This window comes from Felis catus, chromosome D1, assembly GCF_018350175.1.
Source record: "Felis catus isolate Fca126 chromosome D1, F.catus_Fca126_mat1.0, whole genome shotgun sequence".
NCBI lineage: Eukaryota > Metazoa > Chordata > Mammalia > Carnivora > Felidae > Felis > Felis catus.
The window spans coordinates 106,403,202-106,419,842 of NC_058377.1; the positions used below are offsets into that span (position 1 = coordinate 106,403,202).

General features: G+C 54.5%; 1 protein-coding gene across 2 annotated transcripts; it reads right to left on the minus strand.

Moving 5' to 3' along the window:
- Positions 1–2,490: 2,490 nt before the first annotated feature.
- CHRM1 (cholinergic receptor muscarinic 1) lies at positions 2,491–16,028 on the minus strand. 2 transcript variants are annotated; one of them, XM_006937437.5, is made up of 3 exons: positions 15,418–16,028; positions 14,872–14,964; positions 2,491–4,958 (listed from the first exon to the last, which is right to left on the minus strand). In XM_006937437.5, the coding sequence occupies exon 3, from the start codon at positions 4,880–4,882 to the stop codon at positions 3,500–3,502; it is 1,383 nt and encodes a 460-aa protein (XP_006937499.1). In that variant the 5' UTR covers positions 4,883–4,958; positions 14,872–14,964; positions 15,418–16,028; the 3' UTR covers positions 2,491–3,499. The 2 variants fall into 2 exon arrangements, with proteins under 2 accessions (XP_006937499.1, XP_019668122.1); XM_019812563.3 differs by lacking the exon at positions 14,872–14,964.
- Between the last annotated feature and the right edge of the window lie 613 nt (positions 16,029–16,641).

Below are 16,641 nucleotides of genomic sequence, written 5' to 3' on the forward strand. Positions count from 1 at the left end.
TCAAGCCCGGTTTCTTCCCCCTGGCTGGGGGGTGGGGTGGGGGAAGGGACTCTGGACTCTGTGAAACCCCTGCTGCAGGTGGAGGGAAAGGTGTGGGTCTGGAAGCACTTGGTTTCCGGCCTTTACCTGAGAACAGCCTCATCCTGGGGTAACACTGCTCACAGAGCCGTGGAGATGCTTTCTTTTTAGTCTGTCTCGGCCTCTTCACTCTTCAGCGAGGAACTCATTCCCCTTTCAGAGATGAGGACACTGAAAATAAGAGGGTTGCCTGGGGTTGTGTGGTGAGGGGGGGCATGGGCAGGTAGGACCTGTGCCTGGGATAAAGGATGGAGTATGAACTGCTAACCCCATTCCTAATGCGAATACCAGCTCTGTCCTCCCACTCTTGGCTCCCAGTAGGAGCTCAGGCCAATCGGATTCCAGGATTTTCCCAACACCACTCAGGCTTCTTGGGTCTCTCCACCACCAGGACTTTTGTTCCAGTGCCTTCAGCACAGGGCAGGGCATTTAACCCTAAAGGGGGTTAGGGCCATTAGGGAGCAGTGGCGAGGGAGGGGTGCTCCCAGAGTCTAGAGCTGATGCCCAGAAACCTATGCTGGAGGGAGAGGGGTCTAGGGTCAGTGTCCTGGGGCCACTCTCCACGGTGCTGTGCTCCTGTCAGCTCCTGGCCAGCCTGTCCCATCCACCTCTTCTGTGCATTGCCCCTGCCCATAGTCTTGGCAGCTTCTTTTCCAAATTCTTCGGGGGGCACCTGGGTGGCTCAGTGGGTTAAACATCCGACTTCGGCTCAGGTCATGATCTTGTGACTCATGAGTTCGAACTCCGCTTCAGACTCTGTGCTGACAGCTCAGAGCCTGGAGCCTGCCTCGGATTCTGTGTCTCCCTCTCTCTCTACCCCTCCCCCACTCGCATTCTTTTTCTTTCTCTCTCTCTCTCAAAAATAAATAAACATTAAAAATAATTAAAAAAAAAAAAGGGCTTCGGGAAGTCCCGACAGCTGTGTGTGGGGTGAACTTTCATTCCCTCTCTGCAAGCGTTTAGCCCCCACCCAGGACCTCATTCCTCTGGCTAGCATTCCTCCAACTTCAGCCTGCATCAGAACACCCGGAGGGCTCAATGAAGCGCATGGCTAGAGTTTCTGATTCAGTAAATCTGGGGTGACCCTGAGAACCTCTAGTTCTAACAAGGTCCTGGGTGATACTAATGTTACTGGTCAGGACTACTGTGCCTTCAAGGATTAACTCAGGGGGTCTGGGTTGTCCAAACCCTGGCCATTCCAAAGGAAGGTTTGGCCCTTAGCTGGCTCCTGGGAGATCACCCCTAAGCCCTTGGAATATTCTGCCTGATAAGTGTGTCTTTGCATACCTACGGGCTTTGGGCCTTGTGGTATCAGATTAACCTCTGGAGGGGCTGGGGACTAAGTAACTGGAGTCAGCCATGCTTACATGAGCAGTTTCCAGTAGAAATATTGGACACCAAGGCTCAGGTAGGCTTTCTGGCAAGCAAAACTTCATGCATGTTGTCACATGTGGGCGAATTAAGTGCTGTCCCCATGACTCCACTGGGAGAGGACAACTGGAAGCTTGTCTCTTTTGGATTCAGCCCTATGTACGATTAGCTTTTGCTGATTTTAATTTATATCATTTAAAAAAAGAAGATTTTAAGTAATCTCTATAGCCATTGTGGGGCTCGAACTCCCAACCCCAAGATCAAGAGCCAAATGCTTCTCCAACTGAGCCAGCGAGGCGCCCCTAATTTATATCCTTTTTACTATAATAAATTATAACCATGAGTGTAACAGCTTTGCTGAGTTCTGGGTATCTTTCTAGTGAATCCTTGAACCTAAGGGTGGTCTTGAGGACCCCCAGTGGTAACCAGACTTTGAGAACCACTACTCTATGCTGTGGGACTAACCTCTCTGCGCTTCCTTTGTTTTAGGCTTGAGGGCTCCCCTAATCAATGAAATGCCTTAGAACCTGGCCTGAGGGTCACCTTTATGGAGTGCTTTGGCCTGGCGCCCCATCTCCATAGTCCAGGGGTCAGGAGGCTGTGAATTGCCTGGAAGCCTGAGTGTTGCTTGGTAGGGTAACCCTGAATAGTCCTCCTGGGTCACTGGGCCTTGGTCTCCCCATCTATAAATGGGGCTTTGGAGCAGTTCCGCTCTCCCTGGGTGTAACAGGGCCCCCGGAGCAGCCACATATGGCAAAGCTGATAAAAAAATATGCTGGGCTATGGGCAAGGGCAGTTTATTTCACCTGGCCTCCCTACTTCCGGTACCCAGGCCTGCCCATTACAGCCCTACTCACCTGAGCCGGGGACCCCGGGGTGCTGGGGCCCACAGGTTTCAGTAGATCCAGCCACTCAGTGCTGCCCCCTCCTGGGGCCACCCTCAGGACAGTGGCCCACACTCCATGATCCTTGGGCCCTCCCTGTCCCATTCTGCCCTGGTCTAAGACCAGGCCCTGGATCCACACAGGGAAGTAGGCCCCATTGCGCCCACTAGTCACGTGGCTTTATTCACAGACTCAGCACTTGCTGAGGATGGAAGGAAAGAACATTTGGGGTCAGGCTGGGCCTGGAGATAAGGGCGGCTGGGAGGCCATGCATGGTTGGACTGGGAGCTCACAGGAGAGGACCCGTGGGCCGGGCCAGGCCTGTGCGGGGCAGGCCGGAGGCAGGCAGCATGCGGGAGGCCTGGCTAGAGCTGTACGGAGCAGATCCATCCAGGTGGTGGCTGTGAGCCAGGGAGGGAGGGACTGAGGGCATAGGTGTGGGGCTGGACAGCAGGGACCCCTGCCCCTCACTCCCAGGGAAACTACATAGTGGGACAATCAGGACTCCCGATGCCTGGTCCTGCGGCTGCCTTGGGACTTGGTGTGTGACTAGCCCATCTGGTCTCTTCTGGTGTCATTGTCCTGCTGATGCTTAGACATTTGCCTTGGGGTGACCCACATAGGGACACTCTGGGGACATTTTCAGGGAGGCTGGACAATCCCGGAGAGTGTGCCTAGGGCCCCGGCAGAGTGGGCTGTGCCTGGGGAGGGGAGGGGGATCCCTGCTCCCTGAGAGGCCAGCTTGCCGTAGCCCCAGGGGGTGCCGTCTCCCACAATCTGGGCCAGCCCCCCGGGGCCAGGGATGACTGAAATGTAAACCTTCTTTCTCCTGACCCGCCCCACTGGCTCCCTAACAGACTTCCTGCCTGAAGGCAAACAAGGGATCCAAAGCCTGGAGCCTCCTCCCCCAGCCTTCTTCCTGGTGAAGAGCCTATTCCCACCCAGCAGGGAACAGAAAAACCAGTTCCCCGGGTTCGTTCCCTGGCTGGAAAGAGCTAAGTTTGGAAAGTTGGCAGGGTCTCTCTGGGCTGTTCAGGAAGGTGACCTAGGGGCCTGCGAAGCCCGGCGAGGGCTGAGCAGGGCCCTGGGTCTGAGGTCGCAGCCCCTGCCCGCTTTCCACCCGGCTCTCCCGGGGACTGGGGTGGCGGGGTGCAGGTGAGGGGCCATCAGCATTGGCGGGAGGGGGTGCGGTGCACGGAACCGGGGCGCTTGGGGATCTTGCGCCAGCGACGCTTGTCCCAGCGGCAGAGCAGCAGCAGGCGGAAGGTGTCCCGGAAGGCTTTGTTGCAGAGTGCGTAGCACATGGGGTTGATGGTGCTGTTGACATAGCACAGCCAGTAGCCCAGCTCCCACAGCGTCTCGGGAACGCAGTTCTTGCAGAAGGTGGATACCAGCACCATGATGTTGTATGGTGTCCAGGTGAGGATGAAGGCCAGCAGAATGGCACTCAGGGTCCGAGCCGCCTTCTTCTCCTTGACCAACGAGAAGGTCTTCCTCTTGGCCAGCTGCTCCTTCCCGCGGGGCTTCTGGCCCTTGCCTGCTCGCTCACGCCCCTTCCGGGTGGGCCTCTTGACCGTATTGGGGGAGCTCCGGGGGGGCTGCTTGGCGGGGGCCTGCGCCTCGGGGTCCACCATGGGCATCTTGATCACCACCTCGGAGCCAGGCTCCTCACCCTCCGAGGACGTGAGGGACTCCATGGAGCCTTCGTCCTCTTCCTCTTCTTCCTTCCAGCTGTAGGCCTGCAGCAGCCTGGGGGCCCGGCAACAGCGACAGCAGCGCCCCGGAGGGGTCTCTGGCGAGCCCTCAGTCCCCCGCTGGGACCGCTCTGAGCTGCTGCTGCTGCCGCCCCCCTTACCGGGCGTCTCGGAGCCCTGCAGGGCCGCCAGCTCCCGGGCCCGGTTCTCCGTCTCCCGGTAGATGCGCCAGTAGAGCGTGCACATGACCGTGACGGGGAGGTAGAAGGCGGCCATGGCTGTGCCAAAGGTGATGATGGGCTGGGAGAGGAACTGGATGTAGCACTGCCCGGCCAGCACCGTCCGCTCCCCTACCAGGTACTGCCAGAAGAGGATGGCTGGGGCCCAGAGGATGAAGGAAACCAGCCAGGCCAGGCCGATCATCAGGGCCGCCCGGCGGGGCGTGCGCTTGGCTCGATAGCTCAGGGGCCGGGTCACGGAGAAGTAGCGGTCGAAACTGATGAGCAGCAGGTTCATGACGGAGGCATTGCTAGCCACGTAGTCCAGGGCCAGCCAGAGGTCGCAGGCCAGTGTGCCCAGAGCCCAGTGGCCCATGAGCAGGTACGTGGTATAGAGGTTCATGGAGAAGGTACCGATGATGAGGTCGGCACAGGCCAGGCTGAGCAGGAAGTAGTTGTTGACTGTCTTGAGCTCAGTGTTGACCTTGAAGGAGATGAGGACCAGCAGGTTGCCCGTCACTGTGGCCAGTGACAGGAGGCCTGTGGTGATCCCAATGAAGGCCACTTGCCAGGGACCCTTTCCCGGTGCCAGAACCGTGATGTTGGGGCTGACGGCGGGTGGGGCCGAGGTATTCATGGTGGCCGGGTGGGGCTGGGCGGGCAGCCCCTTTCTCTAGTCGCACTACAGGGCTTCCTCAGGGGGAGGTCATCACCTGAAAAGAGAGGACATGGCCTTCGGTTGGGCTGCCGGTCGTCTCTGACAGCTCGGGGTGCAAGGTGCCGGGAACCCAGCCTCTGCCTCCTCAGATCTTTAGGCGAGACAGCCTCCCCTTTTCCCACCAGTGGCCCCACACAGTCATTTATAACGCACCTTCCCAGCCACGACTGGATGTGCCAGCGGCACTGGGGGGAGGGGGCTTGGAATCCAGAGATCAGAGTCCCCCTTCAGACTCCGAGCCTCAATTTTCTCATCGGGAAATTGCTACTAATTCTTGCCTTACTTAACTCATGTGGCAGGAGTTGGGAGACTCGCTTTGTATGCACTACTGCCAAATTTTCAAAGCACTTCACTCAATTTTATTAAAGCTCTCATTTACCAGGGAGTTACTACCAGCCAGACACAGCACTAAGTGCTTCATTGAATTACCTAATTTAACTGTCGTACATCTCTGGGACGCAGGTCTCTTATGATCCCCATTTCACTGAGGCAACCGTGGCTCTGAGCAGCTACAAAACCTGGCCCCCAGTGACAGAGGAGGTGAGTCTGACTGGGACCTGCTTCTCTGAGCATGTGGAGCGTCAGTGGGATTCTTCCATCGAATAAGATGGGAAGGCGAGGGAGGAAGATAAGGGGAAAGAGGTGTATGTTAGCGCGTCTGCAGGTTTCCCTGTGCGTGCGTGTGTGTCTGTGTGTGTGCGTGTGACAGAGATAGAGAAAGAGAGAGAGAGAGAGAGAAGGAAGGCAGCGTTTGAGGCTGGATCAGATCCTCCACGAGGGCAGCCGGGTAAGTTGCGCTGGGCCCGACTGCTCGCCTGGTGGTAAAAAGCCTGGAGTGAAAGCAGGCAGCGGGGACCAGGGCCTCAGCTCCCAGGTAGGCAGGGGTCTGGCCCCAGCTGAGGTGTGGGAGGCCCGTTCTATTTCCCTGCTCTGTTCCTGAGTCCAAACTGAGCGGGGAACGGCAAGGGCAAAGGGAAGATCCCCCACATTTTTCTCGAGCCTGGAGTCCAGCCCAGGCACCCAAGGTGGGTAAAGGGAAAACCCTTTCTCAGCAACCTACTGGCTGGGAAGGAGGCCCCCGCAGCTCAGCCGTGGCCTTGCTGCTGTATGTTTTGGCTGGTTCCTTCCTGTTCTGGGGCTCAGGTGTCCATCTGTCCATCGAAGAGCTGGGGTCTCCTCCCACCTGCAGCTGTGGCCTCAGGGACCGTATCATTGGAAAAACTCCAGGGGACCTGGGTGGGTCAGTTGGTTAAGCGTCTGACTTCGGCTCAGGTCACCATCTCTTGGTTTGTGGGTTCGCGCCCTGCATCGGCCTCTCTGCTGTCAGCGCGGAGCCTGCTTCGGATCCCATCTCCCTCTCTTTCTCCACCCCTCCCCTGCGCATGCGCTCCATCCCTCTCTCAAAAATAAACAAACATTAAAAACAAAACAAAACAAAACAAAGAAAAGAAAAATTCTAAGGGAGAGATGTTGGGCAAGGGCCCACCAAGCCCTGGTGCTCCTCAGGACCTGGTCTGTGACAGAGAGACTAGTGTGCTGTGCCTGTGAGGAGGTTGATGCATGATAGGTGGCCTTGGCGGGGGGGGGGGGGGGGCTGTGACAGTGAGGTCATCTCCACTGGTCACGGTAAACCGGTGTGTGAGAGGGACTCTCAGGATGGCAGTCTGGAGTGTGACAGAATGAGAGAGAAGGACTGGCTGTCAGTGCGTGCTTGTGTGTCGGGGGCAGTGTCCCCATCAGGGGGACATGGAACATCACAGTGGGAGGGCCTGGACTCTGGAGCTCGATGGCCTGCCTTTGAACCCAGGTAATACCATTTACTGGGTCTGTGATCCCTGTGAGTGGTATCATTGCTAGGTGCCTCGGTTGTTTCAGCTGAAAACCAGGAATGACATCAGCCAATGGGAATGACTAGCCACCAAAGCGAGGAATTATTGTGAGGCTTAAATGGGTCCCCAGATGCAGAATGCATGGAATAGGCCTAGCTCACGGTAGGCACTAGATGCCTGTGGACTCTTAGCATGTGCACCCATGAGGGCTCCCCCCACGAGCGTCTGCTTCTTTGATTAAACATCTCTTGGGGCGCCTGGCTGGCTCAGTCAGTAGAACATGTGGCTCTTGATCTCGGGGTCATGAGTTTGAGCCCCACGTTGGGCATAGAGATTACTTAAATAAATAAACAAATTCTAGGGGCGCCTTAATGGCTCCATCAGTCAGCATCCAACTCTTGGTCTTGGCTCAAGTCATGATCTCACAGTTCGTGGGATCGAGCCCTGAGTTAGGTTATGTGCTGACAGCACAGAGCCTGCTAAGATTCTCTCTCTCTCTCTCTCTCTCTCTCTCTCTCTGGCTGCCTCTCCCCGCCTTTCCGTCTCTCTCAAAATAAATAAATAAACTGAAAAAAATAAAAAAAAATTCTAATACTATGACAACAGCAACTGATAATGATAGTGACCACTGCTATTTAGTGCTCCCTGAGGGGCAGTCTCTGCTCAAAGTGCTCATGTGCATTATTGCATTTAATCTTAACAGGGAACCTATGGCCTGGGGATTCTCTCCATTTCACAGATGAAGAAATTGAGGCTGAGAAAAGCAAGAGAACTGGTACAAGGTCACACAGGCCGGAACCAAGATTTGAGCCTAAACAGCTTGTTCCAATGAAACATTATTTATAAAAACTGATGACTGGGGGCACCTGGGTGGTGTGTCAGTCGAGTGCCTGACTTCAGCTCAGGCCACGATCTCGTGGTTCGTGAGTTCAAGCCCTGTGTCGGGATCTCTGCTGACAGCTCAGAGCCTGGAGCCTGCTTCGGATTCTGTGTCTCCTTCTCTCTCGGTCCCACCCCCACTTGTATTCTGTCTCTCTTTCTCTCAAAAATAAAGAAAACATTAAAAAAATAAAAACTGATGGCTGGCCTGGAGGTCACAGTTTGCCAATAAAAAATTTTTTTTTTTTGGGGCGCCTGGGTGGCGCAGTCGGTTAAGCGTCCGACTTCAGCCAGGTCACGATCTCGCGGTCCGTGAGTTTGAGCCCCGCGTCAGGCTCTGGGCTGATGGCTCGGAGCCTGGAGCCTGTTTCTGATTCTGTGTCTCCCTCTCTCTCTGCCCCTCCCCCGTTCATGCTCTGTCTCTCTCTGTCCCAAAAATAAATAAACGTTGAAAAAAAAATTAAAAAAAAATTTTTTTTAATGTTTATCTTTGAGAGAGACAGAGAATGCGAGTGGGTTAGGGGCAGAGAGAGGGAGACACAGAATTCAAATCGGGCTCCAGGCTCCGAGCTGTCAGCACAGAGGCCGACGCGGGGCTTGAACTCACGAGCTGTGAGATCATGACCTGAGCTGAAGACGTACGCTCAACCGACTGAGCCACCCAGGTGCCCCGCTAATTAAAATTTTATTCTTTAAATTTTATGTATGTATGTATGTATTTATTTATTTATTTATCTCTACATCCAACATGGGGCTCAAACTCACAATCCTGAGATCAAGAGTCGTATGCTCTACTGACTGAGGTGGCAAGGAGCCCTGCCAATTTGAATTTTATTTTATTTTATTTTACTTTACTTTATTTTATTTTATTTTTTTAAGAAAGCTTTACGCCCAAGGTGAAGCTTGAACTCATGACCCTGGGATCAAGAGTTGGACACTGTACCGACTGAGACAGCCAAGCGTCCCTTGAATTAAAAAAAAATTTTTTTTTAATGTTTATTTTTGAGAAAGGGAGAGAGACAGAGACAGAGCGCGAGTGAGGAGGGGCAGAGAAAAAAGGGAGACACAGAATCTGAAGCAGGCTCCAGGCTCTGAGCTGTTAGCACATAGCCCGGCATAGGGCTTGAACCAACAAACTGTGAGATCATGACCTGAGTGGAAGTTGGACGCTTAGACGACTGAGCCCCCCAGGTGCTCCTGAATTTTAAAAGTACTATGCTAAAATATTATTTGTCTTGCTTACTGAGTCCTGCTGCACCTTTTTCCTGTACCCAAAGTCAGGTGCTGGGGCTGGAGGCCGGGATAGGACTGTGCACGCAGGGGCTTTCCCTGGTAAGGCGCTGGTGAATGTCACCTGGCAGGTTGCCCTGCGCAACTCCTGTCCCTCTGCTCTGAACTCAGGGCCACTACCTGAAAAGGCTGAGTCAGACAAGAGGAGCTTGCTGGCCTCAGAGGCTGTACCTCAGAGCTGCAGGGGCCTCCCGTCTGCCTGGGCACGGCGCAGCCTTCAACACTGTGACAAGCCCTCCACTGTGTTGGATTTGGTCCTACACCACAGCAGGTCTAGCCCTGGGGGGAGCTGAGACAATTTTGCCTTGGTTGCAAAATTTGAGGTGCCCCCAGACTCATTGATCAAGAAAACAATATTTTAACACAATATTTAAAGGCCTGGGGCGCCTGGATGGCTCAGTCGGTTAAGCATCTGACTTTGGTTCAGGTCATGATCTCACAGTTTGTGGGTGCTAGCCCCGCGCTGGGCTCTGTGCTGACAGCTCAGAGCCTGGAGCCTGTTTCCGATTCTGTGTCTTCTTCTTTCTCTGCCCCTCCCCTACTTATGCTCTGTCTCTCAAAAATAAATAAATGTAAAAAGAAAATTAAAAAAAAAAGAAAAGGAAATTGGTGGAAAAGCCCATCATGAACAAAATTTGATTTTATTTTTATTTTGTTTAAATTTTATTTTTATTTTTTATTATTTTTTAATGTTTATTTAAAATTTTTTTTTAAAGTTTATTTTTGAGAGAGGGAGAGAGACACACAGACAGAGTGCGAGTGGGGGAGGGGCAGAGAGAGAGGGAGACACAGAATCCAAAGCAGGCTCCAGGCCCGGAGCTGTCAGCACAGAGCCCAATGCGGGGCTCGAACTCATGAACTGCGAGATCATGACCTGAACTGAAGTCAGATGCTTAACCAGCTGAGCCACCCAGGCATCCCACTGTTTATTTATATTTGAGAGAGAGAGAGAGTGAGCTGGGGAGGGGCAGAGAGAGACAGAGAAAGAAAGAGAGAGAGAGAGAGAGAGAGAGGATCTCAAGCAGGCTCTGAGCTGTGTGCACAGAGCCCAATGTGGGGCTCGAACTTGCAAACAGGGAGATCATGTCCTTAACCACCTGAACCACCTAGGTGCCCCTGAGCCAAATTTTAAACAAAGGCAGGATCTAACCCTGCACTTAACACAAAACAATCCTATCACCCATGACTCACCCTAATCCTGGCCTTGGTTCCAATGAAACTTTATTTACAAAAACAGACGGCCAGCCTCTGGGCTGTGGTTTGTTGCTTTTTTTTTTTTTTTTTTTTTTTTTTTTTGCCATTTGAATTTTTACAATGTTACATTACAATATTATTTACCTTGATTAGTGAGTTATTTTGTGTGTCCTCCCTCAAAACTGTCTCTCTCTAGCCATCTGATCACTAGCAATCATTTAACCTTTCTTTCCCTGGCCACCCTGCATTTGCCAGCTGATGGGGCTGACAGCATCCAAAGTGCCTCTCTGTTATTACTCCTGACTCCTCATTCTGAGCCACAGCCCAGCCACCTCTTGCTGTGCCCTTTGGCCTTCCAGATCCAGGCATAGCCCCTCTCTCAGCCCCAGATTACTCATTTGTTTTTTCTCTTTCTTTCTTTTTAAATTTATTATTTATTTAAACAATTTATGTTTACTTACTTATTTTGAGAGAGAGAGAGAGCGCACAAGCGGAGGAGGGGCAGAGAAAGAGGGAGACACAAGCAGCAGGTGCACCGTCAGCGCTTAGCCCAGTGCGGGGCTGGAACTCACGGAGTGCAAGATCATGACCCGAGCCGAGATCAAGAGTTGGGCGCTTAACCGACTGAGTTACCCAGGCGCCCCTAGTTTTTATTGTTTAAAGTAAGCTCTACGCCCAACGTAGGGCTCGAATTCACAAGCCTGAAATCAAGAATCACATGCTCCACCAGCCAGGTGTCCCTCACAGTGCTCATTTGCACAGTAGAGGAGCTGAACCCGCCTGGCATGTGGGGAGATTTTACAGGGTCCTGAAATCGACATCTCAAGACTGATCAGAAAGGACCCACGTCCTTGAGTGGAGGCTGTAGAGGCTGAAGGCTCACTTAGGTTCTCCCAGTTGGGGCTGGAATCACATTTACTTGTGGCTGAAACATGGCAACCTCTGGCCCTCACAAGCTCTTGTTAAAGCTAGCTATAGCTTTGATGAGTTTTAAAAACGCTTTCACGATGGGGGAACTCTGAGAAATGATCCTTAGAAGTGAGGAGGCTGGCTGGCAGTCCCACTCCTTAATGGCTGGAAGTCCCTCCCACCTACTCATTTTAATAGCCACATTGATGGGGCACCTGGCTGGCTCAGCTGCAGGAGCCTGCGACTCCTGATCTTTGGGTCATGAGTTCAGGCCCCATATTGGGTGTAGAGAGCGCTTAAATAAATTAAAAAAACTTAAGAAAAAATAGCCACACTGATAGACCACCATAATTAATCACCTCTTGCATGCCAGGCACTTGATGTATGATATCATTTCCTTTAATCCATAGGGCACCCCGACGAGGGTTCTTATCCCTATTTCACAGATGAAGACACTGAGGTTCAGGGGACTAAGTGACTTGCTGATGGTCTCACAGGAAGCAGTGGAGCTGGGATTCTGCCCCTTGACCTGTGGGCTCCAGGGCCTGAATTCTTTCCACTTAGTGGACTCCTCTACGCCCCACTTACCAACTGGAGGGCCTAAGGCCTCCCATCTGGGACAACTGGGGGAAGGAGAAGGGTAGCAGTTCTGGGGAACTAGACCCCGATTCTTGCCACTCTCTGGATCTTCTGAGCCCCTGGGCCCAAGAGCAGAGCCGTCAATAACTCTGCCTTTCCTCCACAATCAGAAGCAAGGGTCTGCCCCCAAACCTCTCTTGGACAGTGATTTGCTCAAGAGAACATTCCTGGAGGCCTCCTCCAATCCCTGCTGTGTGATCTTGGGGAAGTCACTTCCCACCCTGGTCATCTGTAGGATGACTGTTTGTGTGCGAGGGTGTGTGCATTGCTGAGTGAGAATAGGAAATGGTGGGGGTGAGTCTGTAGCTTTGTGGAGATGGGTTGGGACTCATCCTCTGAGGGTGTCATGTCTGGGGCACCGGAAGGGGGCAAGGAAGCAGGGAGGTGCTTTTTTCTCAGGACCGTGGCCTCCTGATAAAGGTTGTTGGGAGCTTTTAATAATATTATTAATATTATCATAGCAACTGATATTTGCTGACTGCTTACCATATACCAGACATGGCTCTAAAGTTTATATTCAGGATTTAATTGACCTGTTATGACTCCTTGTGAAGCAGGTTTTATTATCCTCAATTTGCAGAAGGGGCAACCAAGGCTCTGAGACTGTAAGGACCTTACAGCTCATCAACGATGCAACCAGGATTTAGACCCAGGCAGTCTGCTTCCAAGACTAACCTCTTGGACCCCTGCCTATTCTAAACTGCCCTTGTGGGAATCGTGAACTCGACAGCCTCCTCGCCCACCTTGACTGGCTTGGCCACAGTCTGAGTCAGTGAGGGAATCAGTCCTTCCTTTAGAATCTAGCGTGTGTGTGTGTGTGTGTGTGTGTGTGTGTGTGTGTTTGTGTGTGTGACAGTGTCTGTTGTCCATCTGCGTGATGTATGATGACAGCGCTGTGGGAAGGGGGAGGTCTAGCCATCGCTCTCAGAGAGGCAGGGTAGCGGGTGTGTCTGCCTCATTCGCTGCTTTATCCCAGTGTTTGGCACATGGAGTTGCTCAACAAATATTTGTGGAATAAATACATGAATACGTATATAAGGTCCTCCTGTTTGACTTCAGGCTCAGGGGCATGAGGATGAATCCACAGCGGTCAGGCTCCAGAGCACGGGCCCCTCATCTGTAAAATGGACGAAGGGATCCCTGATGCACCTGCTGCGGGGAAGCAGCGTGAGGTGACAGGACAGGCACGGCTGTGGGTTGGGGCCTGTTAATGTTGGGAGAGGAAAAAGTCAGCCTGGGCTCAAAGAGTTAAGGGATGAGGTCAGAGCCTCTAGAACAGCTGCCCAGACTGTTGACCGCCAGAGCCTTGGACCAATCCCCAGGGGCTGGGGATCTGGCTGGCGAGAGGGAAGGGGAGGTCAGGAGCGATTGATGGGGAGAGGGATTCCTGAACACTTGGGCTTCCCGACTCTTACCACTGGCCACGTTGTAGAGAAGGGGAGACAGAGAATGAGAGGGTGCTAGGGAAGAGGTTCAGGAGGGAGGCATGAAGCCATCTTGTGATTCTGGGCCGGGAAGCTGGCAGAGCCCTGACTGGAGAGAACGGGTAATACTGGGGAGAAGGAGACACGAGGTGGGGCCTGTGGGGCTGGGCTTCTGGGATTTCACATGTGCTGTGAAGAGGGTTCCTTCTGGCTAGATCTCCTGACCGGTCCCTTCTGCTGGAGAAGCCAGCCTGTCAGAGGTGGCTCTCTCCCCCTGGGTTAACTTTTCTCTGAAGGTAGCTCTCGACCCGTTACAGGTGCACAGATTCCTACTTCTGATGCCTGGCCTCGCGAATCAGGGGTAAACAAATACAATTTACCACATTTTCAGGCTCAACAGTCACTGGAGTGCCAAATGGTCCTGGGGAGGGCAGCAGCCATCAGTTAAATGCTCACAAATGCGCTGCTGAGCTGGAAGAGGAGCGTCAGCCCTGGAACCACTGCCAAATACACTCATTGCTGATGGACTTTAACCAGTTGCCTGACTTTAGCCAAACCATGGCCAGAGCCAGACAGTCAGCAGGCTGGGCCCTCGACGTCACTTTGCCAAGGTAGCATCAGAAGTGCTCCACCCCTCATCACTTGCCCCCTGCTCTTCAATCCTTGCGTTCTCCTCCCCATTTCCTTTCTTCTCTCTCCCTCCCTCCCCCATCCTTCTAAGCATCACCATGGCATCACAGCAGAGCAGAAACCCAGCGAGATATTCACCCACCTCTCCCCGCCCGCCCTCCCCTCCAGAGCCCAAGCTCCTGCCTCATAGAGCTTGCTGCTTCCCCACCCCGTTGTCTTGCTCAGGGAGTGGGAGTGCAGTGCTGCGCTGAGGGCAAGGAAAAGGGGTCCCGGCCCAAGAGGACCCCTACATATCCTCTCTGTGACCATAAGCATGTCCCTTCTCCTTTCTCAGCCTCAGTCTCTCTGTCTGTTCCAATGGGGAGGCTCCTTTTTAGGGCTGACGTGACCTCTGCCTAAACCCTTCTTGACACTCTGGACTCCTCTCTGCACTTTGGGATCTGGTTCTCAGATCTCCAGGCCCCAGAGTCACATCTTCTGCAGCCCCATCTCGCCAGCCCCTCCCCTGCCTGCTGTATTGCAGCGGCGATCACGGTGTGCCTAGTGGCTGAGGTCAGGGGGCAGAGAGCTAACTCTTATCTGAGAGCTCAGTGAGCAGCTGATTACTCAAGGACAGGAGACTGTCCGGCTGTAGGAGACAATCAGACTCCTTCCGGCCAGTTGGGTGGAGGGGGAGGGTGGTGTTGGGTCAGCCTGGGTGGAGCTGTGGGTATGTTTTGTGGCAGGAGGTGAACCCTTCTCAGTAGCACCGATAACCCCTAAGCAGCACTTGTCTGAATGGCCCAGGGAGAGCTGACCACCCCCTCCGCAGGGGTGAGTCTGCAAGAATCAGAGCTCGTGGCCTCCAGCCCATCACTACATTGTGGAGTCTGGGGGTCCTGGGATGGGTGCCTGCATGGGTGCCCATTAGTATTCATGCATTACCAGGACACGGGACTGAGACCTGCTCCTACGGGAGCCCAAGATACCGTGGACACAGAGAGGGCCCTCTGGGCCCTTGCACACGCCAGGGCCATGTTCCCTGGCTGGAATGGCCTTCCATGTGCCCATCTGTTCCCCGAGAGCCCTGGGGCTCTTGGTCTGGTCTCCTGCTAGCTTCTGGCCTAACACCCACCTTGGCATCCAGCTTGTCCGTGTGGCCAGCAACCTGGTTCAGTCCATCTTGGGGGAGCTGAAGGTGGATGGGGGTGGTGGGATTCAGGGTTCCCTGAGGGAGAAGAGGAGGAGGTTCTGGGACTTGGCACCCCAATGTCGGGGGTGGGGGTCAACCTCCCGCGGGATGCTGGTGGCAAGGACGGCCCTCTGGTCCCCTGACCTTTCCACTCTGTCCCTGGGATTCTGGGGCCTCTGCCCGCTACATGGTAGCCTAATCCCTCTGGGCTCCGGGTCCAGTTTCCTAAGGGGGGGGTCTCCATCTCCTCTGCCAGCTGAACCCCAGAAAAACATCAGGTGTATCTGCTCAAAGCCAGGAGACGGGGTGTTTGGAGTCGCCAATGTCCAATGCTACACGGCCCCCGTGGCCTCTAGACCCCTCCTTGGCCCCCTCCGCTCTCTGGGGTTCATCCCCATTTCCCCCTAGCCCCGGCTTTGCTCCTAGGACCCTGCTTTTCCCGCCCCCACCTCAGTGGAGCCCCTCCCAAACCCTCCCAAATGTACTCACCATGGGACTGGAGAGGGGTCTGTAGGGTCCTCAGCCCCACTGCCTCCCCGGGGGCCGGCGGCGTCTCCAGGGACCCAAACACCTGGCTCCCGGGGGGAGCTGCGCCCTGTGCTGGCAGCCGGAGAGGCACAGCCAGTGATTGGCATGTCCCACCCCCTGGCACGCCAGCCTGGGGGGGGGGAGGGAGGAGAGGAAAGAGAGGGAGGGAGGAAAGGGAGAAAAGGAAGGGAGGGGGAGCTGGAGGGAAGCCTCAGGCAGCGTCTGGGGTTGGACTAGGCTCCTGGAGGGTGCCCCCCTCCTCCACTAGGGCACCTCATTCGAGCCCCGAGAGGGAGGGCGTAGGACACGGGGAAAAGGAGCCCAGGAAGGCTAAAAGTCCAGAACGGGAGAGAAGGCGGATACAGGGAGACAAACACCCACACCCACTGCACACAGACTCAGCGGCACACACACACACACACACACACACACACACACACACACACCCTCACAAAGGCACACTGTTTCCCGGGGCTCCTTCCCCCACCCAACACTCGAGCCCCCAACCTGTGCGCACCCTGCCCCGACACACACTCCCCGGCATTCACATGCCTGCTTCCCTCACACACTCGCCCTGCCCCCTGCACATGCCCACGCGCCCACCCACCCACCCACCCAGCCCCACACCCTGCTCTTCCTCCCTGCTGCGAACGAAGGAGCTAGATTCCTTCTGTTTGGAAATGACACATTGGGCCTCACGTGAGAGGCTCCAACTTGGAACAGACCCAGAGGGCTGGCGCACCGCCCCAGGGGCTGGGCAGACGTGGCCGCGTGCTGGGCTGCGTGCTTCTGCGTCTGTCCACGCTGCACGGCCCGGGTGTGAGGGTATATGGGGGTCTGGATGGCAGGGATGGGGGGGGTGCTGTGTGCCCACTGCACGTGCTGCTGAGTGCCCCCCACGTGAGTGTCCCCGAATACCACGCAACCTGTGTAAATGCAGGTGTCGCCCTGTTGGTCTGGAACCCGGACGCGTGTGTACACGTGTGTCTGTATTCGGTGTGTGTCTGAGTGTTGCCCAACTGTGGAACTTGCTAATTCTGACAAGTGAGGCAGCCTCTACCTCCCTGCCTGCTCCACCCCCAGCTTCCACTTGGAAGACAGACAGACAGACAGGCAGACAGACAGCTCTCCTCCCAGCTTGTCAAACTCTGTCTCCCCTGACTCCCACTCAGGGCTCACAGGTGC

Bases quoted from the DNA above. Each gene is read 5' to 3' on its own strand.
- CHRM1 (XM_019812563.3), bottom strand. From the start codon at position 4,882: ATGAATACCTCGGCCCCACCCGCCGTCAGCCCCAACATCACGGTTCTG.